This window comes from Podarcis muralis, chromosome 1, assembly GCF_964188315.1.
Source record: "Podarcis muralis chromosome 1, rPodMur119.hap1.1, whole genome shotgun sequence".
In the NCBI taxonomy this organism is placed as follows: Eukaryota; Metazoa; Chordata; class Lepidosauria; order Squamata; family Lacertidae; genus Podarcis; species Podarcis muralis.
The window spans coordinates 11,114,726-11,132,390 of NC_135655.1; the positions used below are offsets into that span (position 1 = coordinate 11,114,726).

The 17,665-nt window shown below is 46.0% G+C and overlaps 1 protein-coding gene across 1 annotated transcript in view; it reads left to right on the top strand.

Annotated features, from left to right (window-relative positions):
- Positions 1-17,665, top strand: part of MTHFD1 (methylenetetrahydrofolate dehydrogenase, cyclohydrolase and formyltetrahydrofolate synthetase 1) — a 74,476-nt gene that overhangs the window by 47,038 nt on the left and 9,773 nt on the right. The window contains exons 21-26 of the mRNA XM_028742995.2: positions 63-202; positions 3,042-3,083; positions 5,817-5,917; positions 8,341-8,518; positions 12,535-12,642; positions 13,815-13,967. Of these exons, the coding sequence (XP_028598828.2) occupies positions 63-202; positions 3,042-3,083; positions 5,817-5,917; positions 8,341-8,518; positions 12,535-12,642; positions 13,815-13,967 (722 nt within the window). The remainder of the gene's footprint in view (positions 1-62; positions 203-3,041; positions 3,084-5,816; positions 5,918-8,340; positions 8,519-12,534; positions 12,643-13,814; positions 13,968-17,665) is intronic.

Genomic DNA, 17,665 nt, shown 5'->3' on the forward strand with positions numbered 1-17,665 from the left:
AGCAAATAGAAAGAAAATTGTACATAATATAAAGCAGTGTTATCCTTTTGTTCCGCCTGCAGTGACAGAAGCTGGCTTCGGAGCAGATATTGGCATGGAAAAGTTCTTTGACATCAAGTGCCGGTATTCTGGCCTGCAGCCCCATGTGGTCGTCTTGGTGGCTACTGTCCGAGCTCTGAAGATGCATGGTGGAGGACCTACGGTGAGTGGTGGCCTTTGCGATAGGGAAGCCCAGAGACCAATGCTTAAGTCATTTTAGTTCCCCCATTCTGGTGCCCTCCAGGTATTCTGGACCACATTGCCCATCAGCTCCAGCCAGCACGGCCATTAATACCTGTGGATATTATCCACATGTATGTTTTGATTTCTGAAGGCTTAAAATTCAGGATAAATGAAGATACACACAGGGAGGTGATGGGACAGAAGGGACCTTTGGGAGAGACATACCAGAGTGCCTTTTCTCAGGGTGTGTGACTGACGAAGAGGGAAGCTCTCCCAGGTGAGAGCTGAGAGGTTTCACTTCTCTGTATGAGGACCAAAAATTAAGATATAATGCTACACAGAACTGGCTAAACTGACATACAAACTGCGAGACAACTGTGGACAACTGTGACTTTAAAAAAGAATGGGAACTTTTCACACATTACTTAATGTGGGGGAAATAATGAATATGAGATGTTTTGATATTTTGTTATGTTGAAATTGTTAATTTTTTTTATAAAAAAAATTAAGATATAATGGAGGGTTGTCTTTTCTCGTTTTCTCCCTTCGTTTTCTGTATTGTTGTTGCTGTCATTTTAATAAGTATTTATTTTATTTTATTTTTTACATAAAATGCAGTAAAAATCAAACTAAATAACAGAAATAATAAGAAACCAAGAAAGGACAAGAAAGGAGGAAAAAAGGGGGGGAGAAAGAGAAAGGAGGAAAAAATAATAGCTCTAAAGGCCCTTTATCACATTTATATCATATGATAGAATAAAAACCCAACTAGTCTAAAATAATAATAATAATAAATGGGCCCTTTAGCACATTTGTTGTTGTTGTTGTTGTTGTTGTTGTTATTTTAGACTAGTTGGGTTTTTATTCTATCACGTGTTGAAAACTCTTAATAAAATTTATATTTTAAAAAAACCTGGAGGGCACCAGATTGCCTTATCCTTCCCCAAAGTGTGCAGTGATGTTGAGGAATCTGGCTCCATTTTCCAGCTGCCCTTATTAGGTAGCCAGTGCTCTCAATTCCTCTCCAATCTCCCTCGGTTTCTTTTTCTGATTCTGATCCTCTCCCTGCCCCTTACCATCCATCATGATGTTTATTCTCTTTCTTCATTGGAAAAGCAAAAAACAAAAGGACATTTTGCTCTTTCCCCCGCCCCCTCTATACAGTCCTCTGCTTGCTTCTTATTTAAAATTTTAAAACAACAGCTTCTGTCAGTATATAAGTGATGGTTAACGTTATGAAGGCGTCAGGCTTTTAATTTGCATTGCTCCTTTCCCCTCGTGGCCCTTGCTGTTTAGATAAGCAAAGCCTCCTTGCAGAGACTTGTCTCTGATGAATTAGGTTTACATTGACCGCGTTGGCGGAGCAACCAGACTGCCATGTTTCAGAAACAAATCTCCATTTTGGGTAGGCAGCAATGCTCTGATTCTCTGTTTCTTACAGATTCCTTAGGCTTTGTGGCATAAGCAAGAGGCAGTTTCTCTAGCTGTTCCCTTTTTTCTTTTTGTAGCCTAATCCCTGATAAGTATTCTGAATATTTTCCATATTTAGCTTCTCCTTAAAGAGATGTCAAGCAGAATTACTGGCCTTCTGTGTCAAAGAACGTTTGCTTTTTTGCCAGTCTTAGAAATACCTTACTTCCTTTTTTATCTTTGGAGTTCAAAGTGATCTTATTTTTTAACAGACGTGTGTGTGTGTAGCTAAAGATGGAGTAAAAAGTGAGTGAGAGAAATTTGCACACACACACACACACACACACACGTCGTGCCTCCTGGTGACTGGCAAACAACCTCCTCTTTGCTTAGCTTGGAACAGGAGCTAAGATGAGTTCTTCTCCAGAAAAATATTAAGAGTCTGCAGGAGGAAGGGGGAAGGTCAAATTCATTCCCTCAGCATTGCCCACTGCTTCTTTGCTAATGAGATCTTTTGTGTGCCGCTGGCTATCGTCTCCACAGTCTGGTGTCTCTCCTCCTTTGGCCTCAGAGCCTTGTGTTGAGAGGTAATGATACGTCCCTGGAGGCAGCCATCTATTCTTTGCGAATTCATCAGAAGGAAACAATTGCTGCTTGGTTCATTATGTTAATGTGCAGGACTCCTAGACGTGAGCCAAAATTCACAACCTTTGCTATGTCCTTGTAGAAGAACTCCCCTTCTCTCTCGAAGTGGGGACCTTTCCTAAAAGTCTAATTTGTGCCCACTCCACCTCTGGTCCACTTCATCCTGCTTGTGAGGAATCTGAAGGAGCGTCTCCACCACCACCGCTCAGCCCGGACACTGAGGTCCAGCAACAAGGGCCTTCTGGCGGTTCCCTCACTACGAGAAGCCAAGTTACAGGGAACCAAGCAGAGGGCCTTCTCGGTAGTGGCACCCGCCCTGTGGAACACCCTCCCACCAGATGTCAAAGAGAACAACAACTACCAGACTTTTAGAAGACATCTGAAGGCAGCCCTCTTTAGGGAAGCTTTTAATGTCTGATGCATTACTGTATTTTAATATTGTGTTGGAAGCCGCCCAGAGTGGCTGGGGAAACCCAGCCAGATGGGCGGGTTATAAATAAATTATTATTATTATTATTATTATTATTAACCTTCTAAGCACCTTCAGCAGGAAGCTCACTTCACAGTCCATTGTTACTGGTTCACAGCGGGTTGGGAGTGCCTACTCTCTCCCTATACAATTTATGACAGCATACATTTTTTTCCTTTTATTTTTTGAACTTCTCAACAGGGCTAAACAGGCTCCCAGGTAAACGCCAGGGTTGGGAATGAAATTGGAGTTCATAGGGAATGCCACCTCCAATGCCTGTTTTTGCTCTTTGCAGGTCGCTGCCGGAGTTCCCTTGCCAAAGGAGTACACTGAAGAGGTAACAATGATCTCCCGACTCTATTTACTGTTCCCTGATTTAATGAGAACTTTGCAAGACACAAGGCAGCCTCAGCGCCCTCAGTACGTGCCCTTAAATGCAGTACATATACTTCCGCTCTGAAAAGTGCTGCATCCCGGCTCCGCTCTGAGGAATAAAGATTGCTCATTTTGAGCCAAGATTCAGGGACCCAGTTCTTACATCGTAATCTAAGGCCAGTAAACCATGGTTTGTTGGTCCCCAAATGATCTGTGTGGCCACACCTCCTTCCCTCATGTACCTGATGCCAGCACTTCTAGCCTAGGTTGTTGGAAACCACAGTTTTCTGTGATGTCCAAACAGAGAAACCATGGCTTTAAGCCCTGTTAAAGACAAGGATAAGGGACGCGGGTGGCGCTGTGGGTTAAACCGCAGAGCCTAGGACTTGCCGATCAGATGGTCGGTGGTTCGAATCCCCGCGACGGGGTGAGCTCCCGTTGCTCAGTCCCTGCTCCTGCCAACCTAGCAGTTCGAAAGCACATCAAAGTGCAAGTAGATAAATAGGTACCTCTCTGGCGGGAAGGTAAACGGCATTTCCGTGCGCTGCTCTGGTTCGTCAGAAGCGGCTTAGTCATGCTGGCCACATGACCCAGAAGCTGTACGCCTGCTCCCTTGGCCAATAAAGCGAGATGAGCGCCGCAACCCCAGAGTCGGTCACGACTGGACCTAATGGTCAGGGGTCCCTTTACCTTTAAAGACCAGGATATGAAATCAGTTTGTAAGCAGCTATTAAGCCATATGTTTCTCTAAACCTTGGTTGGTTTGTCTAACTTTGCTTTTCCCGTGTTTTTGTACCTTGCCATGCATCAGGAATGACGTGGCCAGGTTCACACACAGCATCGAGCTATAAATGCAATGAACCAAGTGTCGTAATCCAACAAGAAACCATCAGGATTGTGGTTTGTTGGCAGTAAACAGTAATTCAGCCACTTGGCAAGGTTCGCGTACAACACGAAGCTATAGTTTAATAAACCACGGCTTGGCATTATGTGTGAACCAGGCCAGTGGCAATCTGATATTGAATGTAAGCAGGAATATATGGTAAAGACTCAAGCTGCTTCAGGTGAGGAAATTAATCCTGAAAAGGGGGTGAGCCAAAGCTTCAGAGGAAATTTAAATTATTTAAGTATTAAGAGATCACTTTGTAGCTTTGCCAGAATCCCCACCCACTGCAGCTCAGGTTAGGAAGTCGAAAAGGAGTTTTTCTCTTAGACATTTTGTTTGCTGAGAAAGCAGAATGTAGGGTGCTCTCAGCACACAAAATGCCTAAGAGAAAAACTCTCCTTTTCGACTTCCTAACCTGAGCTGCAGTGCTTCATTTTTATAATGACACTTTGGGCTTGCAGTGCTCACTGCTCGTTTAATCCGCAGGTCTACTTAAAATTTTCCATGCCAATAGTTTTATCTCTCTATAACCTCGCTGTTGCTGCAGCTGTGATTTTTTATTTTTTTTTTAAAAGTAAAAGTGCCTGGGAGGTAGCTGAATTCAGGTCAGGAAAATGGTAGACTGGGGCTAAGGGTAGCTTCTGGCTGCTTGGTTGAGGATTATGTGTTTGTATTTTAGATAAGCCCAAGCCACTGGGTGCTTTACAATAAGGCAAGTAGATAAAAATCCACAAAGTCCCGAAAATAACAATCCGTCAAAAACTCCCAACAAATCACAGAAGAGCAATTACTAACAGAAGCAGCAGCAATCAGAGTTTGCTTCCAGACACCCTCCAAAAATACGCATCTTGGCTAGCCATCTAAAACAAAGCGTTTACCTTTCCCACCAATATACCGTATTTTCGCTCTATAACACGCACCAGACCATAACACGCACGTAGTTTTTAGAGGAGGAAAACAAGAAAAAAAAAATATTCTAAATTAAATAGTGGATATATGATTTTTGTGGTTCATGCTGTGGCCACAGACATGTGATCTGACAGTGAGTTTGGAGTAGCCCAATGCAAAAATCCTGAGGATCCATGTGGATCCATGCTTTGTAACCACGGAGGAGAGAAGGAAGGGGAACCATGGATCCTCTGCTCACGACTGCAGCAGATCCTCCCGCCACCCGCAGGCATTCGCTCCATAACACGCACAGACATTTCCCCTTACTTTCTAGGAGGAAAAAAGTGAGTGTTATGGTGCAAAAAATACGGTAAGCTCCTGATGCAGCTTACAGCAAATGATGTTGCAGTGCACAGTTTACCACGAGAAAAAGCAACGTTAGATAGAGCAGTTGATAAAGCAGCTTAAAATCCTTCACAATTGGACGTTAACTTTCTTAACTGGCCAAGATTGGTAGGGGGTTTCAGAGACGTAAAAGGCCATTTTCTCTGGCAGAGCGAAGGTGGAACACTCAAGAGTAGACAGAAGATGGACAGATTCATACAGACGCCCTCGGGAGGTTGTGGACTCTCCTTCCATGGAGGTTTTTAAACAGAGGTTGGGTGGCCATCTCGCCATGGATGCTTTAGTTGAGATTTTTGCATTGCAGCGGGTTGGACTAGATGACCCTGGGTTTCCCTTCCAGCTGTGCAATTCTACTGTTCTATTATTTAAGTGATTCTGAGAATATGTTTCTGAAAGAAGAGGCTAACGATGCCGTAACAGCTGTACTGGGAGCTGGCAAGTTGCAAAAAGCTACCTACCACTTATTCATCCCCAAACAAACTCTCTCCTTCCCCCCCCCCTTTCCTTTTCGTACAGAACCTCCCACTTTTGGAGAAAGGGTGCAGTAACTTGCGCAAGCAAATCCAAAATGCCAGGACCTTTGGCATCCCGGTCGTCGTAGCTGTCAATGCATTCAAGTGAGTAAGAGAGCTAAAAGTCCCTGCCTATCCATGCAGGAAAATAAAGCAGTAAAGGGGACTCGCACTACTTCAGACTGCTGTTTTGGAACTGCAATGAAATAGTAGCATATTATCACAGGGCTGTTGTCACATGGGGCTGCCGCTGGAGATGGTTCGGAAACTTCAGCTGGTGCTCAGCGTGGCAGACAGGTGGTTAAAGAACGCAGGGAGGTGGGATCTCTTAACACCAGTTCCGTCCCACTGGCTGCCACTTGGTTTCCAAACTGAACTCAAAGTGCTGCTTTTGACATTTAAAGCCCTTTATGGCTCAGGACACCCCCGTACCTAGAGGGTCCCCTTTTCCCATATGAACTTGTCTGGACACTGCAATCAACATCTGAAACCCTTCTCAGTGTCTTATCTCTTGAGTATGGAGATTGGTGACTGGAGACAAGGTCTTCTCGATAATGGCCTGCCTCCCTGGCCCCATCTGTAAAATGGGGGGTGATCATGCTGTCTCACTGTACAGGCTTTTTGTAAGGATGGCAACAAGATAATGCACATGATGTGCTTTGAATGCTGGAAAGCACCATTTATATGGGTATTATTATTATTATTGTTGTTGTTGTTTAGTCGTTTAGTCGTGTCCGACTCTTCGTGACCCCCTGGACCAGAGCACGCCAGGCACTCCTGTCTTCCACTGCCTCATGCAGTTTGGTCAAACTCATGCTGGTAGCTTCGAGAACACTGTCCAGCCATCTCGTCCTCTGTCATCCCCTTCTCCTTGTACCCTCCATCTTTCCCAACATCAGGGTCTTTTCCAGGGAGTCTTCTCTTCTCATGAGGTGGCCAAAGTCTTGGAGCCTCAGCTTCATGATCTGTCCTTCAAGTGAGCACTCAGGGCTGATTTCCTTCAGAATGGAGAGGTTTGATCTTCTTGCAGTCCATGGGACTCTCAAGAGTCTCCTCCAGCACCATAATTCAAAAGCATCAATTCTTCGGCGATCAGCCTTCTTTATGGTCCAGCTCTCACTTCCATACATCACTACTGGGAAAACCATAGCTTTAACTATACGGACCTTTGTTGGCAACGTGCTTATTATTATTATGATTATTAACACCTCCCCCAGTGGCTCAGTGCAACCAGAAGGCTGGTGGTTTGAACCCATCCAGGGACGGCGATGCACAGAATTCCTGCATTGCAGTGGGTTGGACTAGATGACCCTTGGGTCCCTTCCAACTCAACAATTCTTCGATATCAATTATTATTATTATTATTATTATTATTATTACTACTACTACTACTACTATTATACCAAGTAACATAGGAAAGGGTGCATTCAGATGAGGTGTTTCTCCTGATAAGGCCTTGGTGGTCCTGATACATCCAAAGGCAGGCATGGCCAAACTTGGCCCTCCAGCTGTTTTGGGACTACAACTCCCATGATCCCTAGGTAACTGGTCCAGTGGTCAGGGATGATGGGAACTGTAGTCCCAAAACAGCTGGAGGGCCATGTTTGGCTGTGCCTGCCTTTAGGAAACCACTGCTTGAAAGGTGGCAAGCCACCCACACAATATCTTGTTTGTGAGCCCAAATTAAAGCTCTCCTGCTCCTCCCTGGTCCCCGCCCCTCCTTCCATGCCATCCGTGAGTCATCCTGCATGTGTCTTTCTTAAATGTGATGTGCATCCACATGAGACGTTGCTCTGAAGTGCATTTGAGAAATGTTCTGTGGCAGCTCTCTGCTCTCGTCTCGTTTTCAACCTTGAATAAAAGAAAATGCCTTCGCTAATCAGGCGGTGATTTTTCATTCCTGCCAGCTGAATCGTGGGAGGTGGTGGTTGGGATGTCATGAAGATTAAGCACTTAATGGTTTTCAGTGAGCATTAATAGTCAAAATTAAATCTCCCTATGCTTCTCCCTCTTTGGTTTACATCATCATTGGCTCAGTATAGTGATAGCATCTCTTAGGTAAAGCTCAAGACGCGGGTGGTGCTGTGGTCTAAACCACTGAGCCTCTTGGGCTTGCCAGTTGGAAGGTCGGCGGTTCGAACCCCCACAATGGGGTGAGCTCCCATTGCTCTGTCCCAGCTCTTGCCAACCTAGCAGTTCAAAAGCACACCAGTGCAAGTAGATAAATAGGTACCGCTGTGGCAGGAAGGTAAACAGTGTTTCTGTGCGCTCTGGTTTCCGTCATGCTGTTCTGTTGTGCCAGAAGTGATTTAGTCATGCTGGCCACATGACCCGGAAAGCTTGTTGTTGTTTAGTCATTTAGTCGTGTCCGACTGTTTGTGACCCCATGGACCAGGGCACATAAAAGTAAAGGGTGTACAGGAAGAGGCACTGGATTTTCCTGCTGTTTGCTAAGGTGCATTGACCCAAGGAAAACGACCCTCTTGTTCCCCCCAGTGATAACTCTCCATCAATGGATATCTTTGCAGATCTGATACGGAGGCGGAGCTACAGCTGGTCATCCGGTTGGCTAAGGAAGTGGGCGCTTTTGATGCTGTGAAATGCACCCACTGGGCCGATGCAGGGAGAGGAGCCGTGGCTCTGGCCGAAGCTGTACAGAGAGCATCGCTGGCCCCCAGCAACTTCAAGTTTTTGTACAATGTGGAGGTAAGGATTCTCACTGAACCCTGTGTGACTCCTCTTCCTCCTTTGCGACCTTCATTGAGTTATAATGCAGAAAAGGGTAAGTTATTTTGAGGAAAGGAGTCTGCAGCTGGGCTAGCAATGATTCTGGTCCATGGGTGAGAAACACAGGGATATAAGCAGCAGCTCCATCTCAGTGTCGCCTTCTCTGGCTGACAGCAGCTGTCCAGGGGGATCAGACAAGGGCCTCTCCTAGCCTGAAGATCCCAGGGACTGAACCATGCACTTGCTTCATATAAATTTTAAACCTTCCACTAAACTCAGGAGCTGCACGTATTGAGTTTGCAAAAAGAAGAAAACAACCCATGCAAACATATAGCTTATAAATTGCCACAATGAGAGTTGTTCCAGCGAAAATGAATCTTGTTATTTTTACAGGAGCTTTTCACGTTACAAATCTTGCTCCTCCTATTTCCAGTACAGCCGTACCTTGGTTTTCGATCAGCCTAATTCTCGAACGTTTCAGCTCCCAAACACCGCAAAACTGGAAGTGACTGTTCCGGTTTGCGAACTATTTTTGGAAGCCGAACATCCAACGGGGCTTCCGCAGCTTCCGATTGGCTGCAGGAGCTTCCTGCAACCAATCAGAAGCCGCGCTTTGGTTTTCAAACATTTTGGATGTTGAATGGACTTCCGGAACGGATTCAGTTCTGCTTCCAAGGTACAACTGTATGTATCTGTTTCACATTATTCACTTCTTCAGTTATACATCTGCAAAAATATGTGTACACAATAAGCTCCCATCAATTACCAGTTTTCTTCATTCATAAACCCAAAGACCCTAGCCTTTGTTGCTCACCTATTTTAATAGTTCCCCCCCCCCCTTAGAATTTTTCTTTAACTCTTTGGAGTAGGGAATCTTTGTCGCTTTGGCTGCTGCTGAGCTAAAGTTCCCAAATATCTGGGCCATTGGCTGTGCTTGCAGAGCTTGATGGGAGCTTGCATTTCCACAGCATCTGGTTCCCCACACCTGCTCTGGGGAAAGATACCGATAAGCTTGTGGGAGACTTGGGAAAGACTGGCTGATTTGGGAGGGTGAATGGCTTAGGGCCTCAAAATTATCATAAATGTTCTTGCAGGCTCTCTTTCCACGACTAGCCAAGCCAGGTACCCAGCAATCCCCTCTGTCGCTCTCAGGCTAAATCTAATTCCTTGCCCTTGAGTCAGCGGCATAATCAAATTGCTTTCTAATGTCCCTGGGAAGACACAGATTTTTTTGTTCCGAATGCCCAGAATCTGATTGGCATTCTTAAAGCGATGGGGAATAGTGTGGTTGTGTTTTTTGTGGCTTTTTTTGAAAAAAGTGACTTAATGAATGATGGATGGCTTAAAAGGAGAATGAAGCTCGCTGGGCCAAAGTGTTCTGAGTTCCCTTCCACTGTTTCCTCCCTCCGCCTTGCAATGAATTTTGGTTCCCTCTGTGAATCAAGAGGCTCCCCTCCCCTTCCACACTCATACCTTGCAACTCTCCTGGTGTTTTAGCTGCACTTATGGGGCTTTTCTGAAGGCTTGACTGGTTTTGTTGTTGTTTAGTCGTGTCCGACTCTTCGTGACCCCATGGACCAGAGCACGCCAGGCACCTCTGTCCTCCACTACCTCCCGCAGTTTGGTCAAACTCATGCTGGTAACCTCGAAAACACTATCCAACCATCTCGTCCTCTGTCGCCCCCTTCTCCTTGTGCCCTCAATCTTTCCCAACATCAGTGTCTTCTCCAGGGAGTCTTCTCTTCTCATGAGGTGGCCAAAGTATTGGTGCCTCAGCTTCACGATCTGTCCTTCCAGTGAGCACTCAGGGCTGATTTCCTTCAGAATGGAGAGGTTTGATCTTCTTGCAGTCCATGGGACTCTCAAGAGTCTCCTCCAGCACCACAATTCAAAAGCATCAATTCTTCGGCGATCAGCCTTCTTTATGGTCCAGCTCTCACTTCCATACATCACTACTGGGAAAACCATGGCTTTAACTATACGGACCTTTGTTGGCAAGGTGACATCTCTACTTCTCAAGATGCTGTCTAGGCCTGTCATTGCCCTTCTCCCAAGAAGCAGGTGTCTTTTAATTTCGTGGCTGCTGTCACCATCTGCAGTGATCTTGACTGGTTAGGGGAGAGTAAAAATAAGAATGCACACACGCACCTATGTATTTTAACGTTCTATATCCTCTCCAGTCTTACGGATACAGGAATCTGGCCTCTACTGAATCATTTATTTTACTTATTTTTTAGAATTCCTACACCACCCTTGGTCAAAAAAGACCAAAAGGCGGTTTTACAACATAGATGATAATAAACGTGTGTGTGTGTATCCATCCAATAAAAAAAGAAAGAAACTGTCATATAAATACGATGCATCATAATAAGTAGCACATCGTCATAAATGATACGCAGTGGTTCATAATATCTGATGAGCAATGCATGCTAAGCAGCAGTAACAGACATTGTCAACCTAGCAAATAAATATTTGGGGAACTTCGGGCATAGCCCCCTAGGCCTCTCCACACATGCACTCCTCAGGCCCATCCCTCACAGACTCTGCTTTCCGCTCTTAAGCATTCTTGCCTGCCTGAGATGTCCCTTCGACTCTGCCTTCTCGGTAGTGGCACCCGCCCTGTGGAATGCCCTCCCATCAGATGTCAAGGAAATAAGGAGCTATCCCATTTTTACAAGACATCTGAAGGCAGCCCTGTTTAAGGAAGTAATATTTAATGCTGTATTGTTTTTAACACTCGATTGAGAGCCGCCCAGAGTGGCTGGGGAAACTCAGGCAGATGGGCCAGGTATAAATAATAAATTTAAAATTGTTGTTGTCGTTTAGTCATGTCCGACTCTTTGTGACCCCATGGACCAGAGCACGCCAGGCACTTCTCTGTCTTCCACTGCCTCCCGCAGTTTGGTCAAACTCATGTTCGTAGCTTCGAGAACACTGTCCAACCATCTCTTCCTCTGTCGTCCCCTTCTCCTTGTGCCCTCCATCTTTCCCAACATCAGGGTCTTTTCCAGGGAGTCTTCTCTTCTCATGAGGTGGCCAAAGTACTGAAGCCTCAGCTTCAGGATCTGTCCTTCCAGTGAGCGCTCAGGGCTAATTTCCTTCAGAATGGATAGGTTTGATCTTCTTGCAGTCCATGGGACTCTCAAGAGTCTCCTCCAGCACCATAATTCAAAAGCATCAATTCTTCGGCGATCAGCCTTCTTTATGGTCCAGCTCTCACTTCCATACATCACTACTGGGAAAACCATAGCTTTAACTACACGGACCTTTGTTGGTAAGGTGATGTCGCTGATTTTTAAGATGCTGTCTAGGTTTGTCATTGCTTTTCTCCCAAGAAGCAGGCATCTTTCAATTTTGTGACTGCTGTCACCATCTGCAGTGATCGTGGAGCCCAAGAAAGTAAAATCTCTCACTGCCTCCATTTAAATTTAAATTTAAATTTAAAATACATATTACTAATCATGAAAGCCAAAGGTGGGAATCTTTTTCGTTGCCTTTTGGGATCACACTCCTGTGGTGGGCGGGGCCAGAAGTGGGTGGAGCAAAGAATGTAAATTATTTACCTTTGCACAGTAAGCTGGTTTCCGCACACCCCTCTCCATCCCGATGGGCAAGAGAAATGAATTATCGAAGTTTAAGGGCACAGTCCAGCCAGGCAGAAGCACCCGAGGAGGGTGCAAGACAGGACCATTGAGAGGTGTGATCTAAGGAGAGGGGTGTGGCTTGGGGAGAGTACAAAGGGCCAAACAGAGAGGTCTGGGGGGCCACATCTGTGCCTGGGCCTGAGGTTCCTCCCCGTCACCATCACTCAGGGTAAGCCTTCCATTTTCTGGTGCAGCCCCTCATCAGTAAGTTTTCTGCTTGGGAAAATGATGCGTTCTTGTTGCTTTCAGATTACCATGATTGGCTACGTTCCTTGTTGATTTGGCATCCCATGGCGGTAGGAAAGGAATTGGACTGACTCTCTATCTCCCCTCCTTTTCCTGTCTTTCTAGCTTCCAATTCTGGACAAGATAAGAATTATTGCACAGACGATCTACGGGGCAAAGGACATTGAACTGCTGCCAGAAGCAGAGCAGAAGATTCTTCTGTACACCAAGCAGGTATGCTAGCAAAACATCCTTGCAAGATTGGGCTCTTACATTTGGATTTTTTTGTGGGCACGTTCTGATTTTTCCTGTGCACGTAGCCTGATGGTCAATAGCTACCAAGACTGCCTTAATTAATTTCTTAGGAAAGAAGCCTAGAAAATTCTTCTCCAGAAAAAACAGGCTTCATTTTGGCATGTTGCCCATTCTTGCTTTCTCTCTCTCTGATATGATGCTGATAATTAGGGCTTATTCTTTTTATGAGCTTATAAACTTAATTTGTATCTTCTCCTATTTCAGTGGGATGTCATTCGGCTTTTCTTGACACCAAATTCAGAGTGCCTTAGTTAAGGATATTAACATTTTGTAGCTTGTATATGCATTTGTAAATTTTGAAAAGAAGGTTTGCCCTATAAAAGCATTCCTTGTTAAAATTCCATAGGCCAATGATATGCAAAGTTGTCTGCACTTTATCGTGTGCGTGTCCATTTAAAAAACATATTTGGAGATTTTGCTTACTGCTGCTTACTCACCGCTCCTTAATAAACTAAAGTTACGGCACTCGCAGCTCTAGTTAAGTATCTCAGTTGAAACTTTGCTTCCAAATCGCTGGAATGAAATTGTTGTGTTGTTGTTGTTTTAGAAAGCCCAAGGTCCATATTGGCTCCTCGCAAAAGCACTTGCAATTAGCAGATTATCTTCATACAACTGCAAATGGCAGCATTAGGGGGTCTTTTACTTTCCCTTTGGGGTAGCAGTGCTACTCCGTTGCAGCAGAAATTATACATGAAGGGTTTAGGATTGCAGCCAGATTTAACGGTGCAATCTTATAACACAGGCGTAGGCAAACTCGGCCCTCCATATGTTTTGGGACTACAACTCCCATCATCCCTGACCACTGGTCCTGTTAGCTAGGGATCATGGGAGTTGTAGTCCCAAAACATCTGGAGGGCTGAGTTTGCCTATGCCTGCTATAACACATCTGCTCAAAAAATAAGTCTCCATTGAGTTAATGGGGAATACTTCCCGTTCAGTAGGTTTACAGCAGGCATAGGCAAACTATGTTTTAAATCAAGGCACGGCAGAGCTGAGTACACTTTAATTGGAGCAATTGCATAATGTTTTACTGGCACGCTGTTCAAAAGTTGTCCTGTTCTTTCTTGTGGTCTCCTCAATCCATCATCCAGGGTTTTGGGAACCTGCCTATCTGCATGGCGAAAACCCACCTGTCGCTGTCTCACGACCCAGAACAGAAAGGGGTGCCCTCTGGTTTCATCCTGCCCATCAGAGACATCCGAGCCAGCGTGGGCGCAGGATTCTTGTATCCGTTAGTAGGAACGGTAAGTGCTACATATTGAAAGCTTTGTTGTGTGGATTAAGTTGGAGTGGGTAGCAAACATGCAGAGCTACCTTTGACCTTTTGTCTATGTAGCCTAGCACAGCCTTGACCAACCCTGGATTCCCAAATGCCATTGGACTACAAATCCCATCATCCCCGGCCAGCTTGGCCAGTGACCAGGGATGATGGAGGTTGTAGTCCAGCAGCATCCGGGGACCCAAAGTTGAGGAAAGCTGGACTGGCGAAATGCTGTTTACAGATGAAAAAGAGGGCTGGAGGGACTGTGAATCTCTGCAGTTTGTGTGGATCTCATTCTCTTCATGTTAGGCCATAAAGCGCCCCTTCTCGTTTAAAAAGCCCTAAACAGCCTCAGGCCTGTATACCCCAAGGAGTGTCTCCACCCCCATCATTCTCCCCAGACACTGAGATCTAGCTCCAAAGGCCTTCTGGCAGTTCCCTCACAGCAAGAAGTGAGGTTACAGGGAACCAGGCAAAAGGGCCTTCTCGGATGGAAGGCCGTCCCATCAGATGTCAATGAGATAAGTAGCTATCTGACTTTTAGAAGACATCTGAAGGCCGCTCCGTATGTTTCGTGTTTTATTGTTTTTATATGTGTTGTATGCTGGGGTGTGGCTGAGATACAAACAAACAAACACCTGTTTTGTGTTGTGCAAGCTTACAAAGCAATTTTACTTTCAATGCTTTGTACATTAAGTCACTTTTGGTTTTTGGTTTTTTTAAATCAATAAATCTCCAGCATGCTGCATTAAACCTGTAGCCCAGTGACACACTTTCCTTATCCAAACAGACCTTCAATTATTTTATGGTGAATATTGCTGATTTTGGGTGAATATTGCTGATTTGTGGCCAGGAGAGAGTTGAGGGGAGGAGCTCTCATCTAAGATATGCTTGTTAGCCCAAGAAAAAAAAATGTTCTCTGGTATAAATAGCAAAGCACATGTTGCAGGAATGTTCGGAAGACTAAAACATTTTGTCTTGTTTTGGCATCTCCAAATTTGGACGGCTTGGCTTTTAATTCAAATCCCCCAAGCATCTTACGCAAGTCTGCCTGTAGCACTAGATTCTTGCTGTTGTTTTTCCAGGCTCTCGCAAAACCATATGGCATTAAAAAAAGTAGACTCTCAGGAGCTGGCAGCTTAAGGTAATGCTGCCTATGTTCAGGTGGAAGAGCCATAACTCATTGGCAGAAAGAGCCAGCCTTGAAGTCCTGGGTTCAGTCCTCAGGATCAGTAGCAGGGCTTGCACAAATCCCTGTGCCTTTGGAGCACCATTGTCAGAGTACGCAGGACACTACAGGTGACTGAACTTTCTTGGCCTGAGGGACACATCACCCCTGCAGTTCCTCTGGGAGGGGCAGGAACGCTGAACACGAGCGCTGGGTGATACCTGTTTTTCAGCATTGTAATATATCACCAGCTAAACATATGGGTTAAGAACTTAATTCGTTCTGGAGGTCTGTTCTTAACCTGAAACTAACAACAACAACAATTTATTATTTATACCCCGCCCATCTGGCCGGGCCTCCCCAGCCACTCTGGGCGGCTTCCAACACAATATTAAAATACAGTAATGCATCAAACGTGCTCTGGTCCATGGGGTCACGAAGAGTCGGACACGACTAAACGACTAAACAACAACAACAATGCATCAAACATTAAAAGCTTCCCTAGACAGGGCTGCCTTCGGATGTCTTCTAAAAGTTTAGTAGTTATTTTTCTCTTTGACATCTGGTGGGAGGGCGTTCCACAGGGTGGGTGCCACTACCAAGAAAGCCCTCTACCTGGTTCCCTGTAACTTGGCTTCTCGCAGTGAGGGAACTGCCAGAAGGCTCTTGGTGCTGGACCTCAGTGTTCGGGCAGAACGATGGTGGTGGAGATGTTCCTTCAGGTATACTGGGTCAAGGCCGTTCTTAACCTGAGGTACCACTTTAGCTAATGGGGCGTCGCACCACCGCCGCGCGATTTCTGTTCTCATCCTGAAGCAAAGTTCTAAACCCGAGGTACTATTTCTGGGTTAGCAGAGTCTGTAACCTGAAGCGTCTGTAACCTGAGGTACCAATGTATACTGATACATCCCAATGTCTGAAATAAGGATGGAGCTATGTAGAGGCATTAGCTGGCTTCGTGGTTTTTCCTGCATCACAATTTTTGCCAGCGCCTGCGCTTGTGATTCGCTGGAGGCAATGGAGAGCTGAGCAGGCACAGAGAAGCCTTGGCTGGCTTCATGGTTTTCCCCGCATTGTGATTTTTGCAAAGTACACACACACACACACCATGATTCACAAGATGTCATGGACTGGCTGGTTGCAGAGGAATGGTGGGAGGAACCAGCCGGGGAACCCCCAAGGGAAGGAGGCTGAGAGCCTGGGAATTGGTGGTGGGACAACGACGAGTGGTCAGAGGGAGCAGACTGGGAGGAGGAGGAGGTGTTGGAAGCTGAAGAGGTAACAGGGCTTAGTGAGCAGGAAGAGTCTGGGGCAGAGAGCAGTGCAGACTCTGAGGCTGAAGCAGAGGCTGGAGGGGAGGGGGACCAAAAGGCAGAGTGAAGACAGGCTGCTGAAGAATCCAGGGAGTCCCCGCTTCCTGCTGCGACCAGCTCCGCTCCCTCCTGGGTCTCCAAGAACGCACAGAGCAATGAAAAGAGTGGGGCAGAGGTGATACGTGTGCAGCCGCAGTTTGAGACTGTGTGGGGAGACGAGGAGCCTTAGGGGTGGGAAGATGGGGACATCCAGTCCTTGCAACTGCCTCATCGGGGCAAGACCTCCTGGAAAGCATTGCTGAAACCACTAGGCCCAAGCTGCAGTTTGTTTCCCTCAGTAACTATTTACTTGAGTGCTTTATTGTTTTTGCTGACAACCTACGCCTGACACAAGCCACTCAAAAACCAGAGACTTATTCTCGCAGTCTTAGGAGCACCGGTTGATGTCGGCCGGAGGGGAGGGGGTGCGCGCAGGGGGTTGAATTTGGTCTTTGACTCCACCGACGTTCTCTTTCAAACTGCATCCCGGAATAAGCACACGTCAGCCAGCGAGGCCATTAGCATAATCTTTATGCTTAACATTATTAAAACCCACTCGCTCAGCGCAGTGTCGTTGCTCCCGTTAACATCACTTCAAAACGCTAAGATTATAAGAAGCCCTGCGGGTCGGAGCTGGTTTTGTAGCCGGGCTGGTGGAGGAAGCCTTGTATTATGGTCTGTATGGCACAAGCCTGCAGTCCCCTCCCTCCCTGACTGTTTGCAACCACCCCAGAGAGCGCCAAACACTCGTCTCTTTCTCACTTTTGTGGAAACATTCATAGCCCTGCCAGCTGTGGGAGTGGAAACGAGAGAATGGATGTATTATGCTCCCCTGTACTTCAGATCAGAGGTGCACAGCGAAGGCAGCATTTGTTCCTTCTACCCTGTGACAACCGCCCACTCGCCCTGCAAAGCTCAGGAACAGAATAAGCACCAGAGGCCTATCGAATGCAGCATCCTGTGGCCAGCCCCAAGTCCTTGAGATGCCCCACAAGGAGAACAGAACCACCCTAGGCCTCTCCTGTTGCAGCAGCTGAAATTCAGAAGCATCAGTGCCTCTAATCCTGTAGGGAGCAGTCATCATCCTGACTAGTAGCTACAAATATAGTCTTCTCCTCCATGAATTTATCTCAATTCCCTTCTAAAGCCTTTTTCAGCACC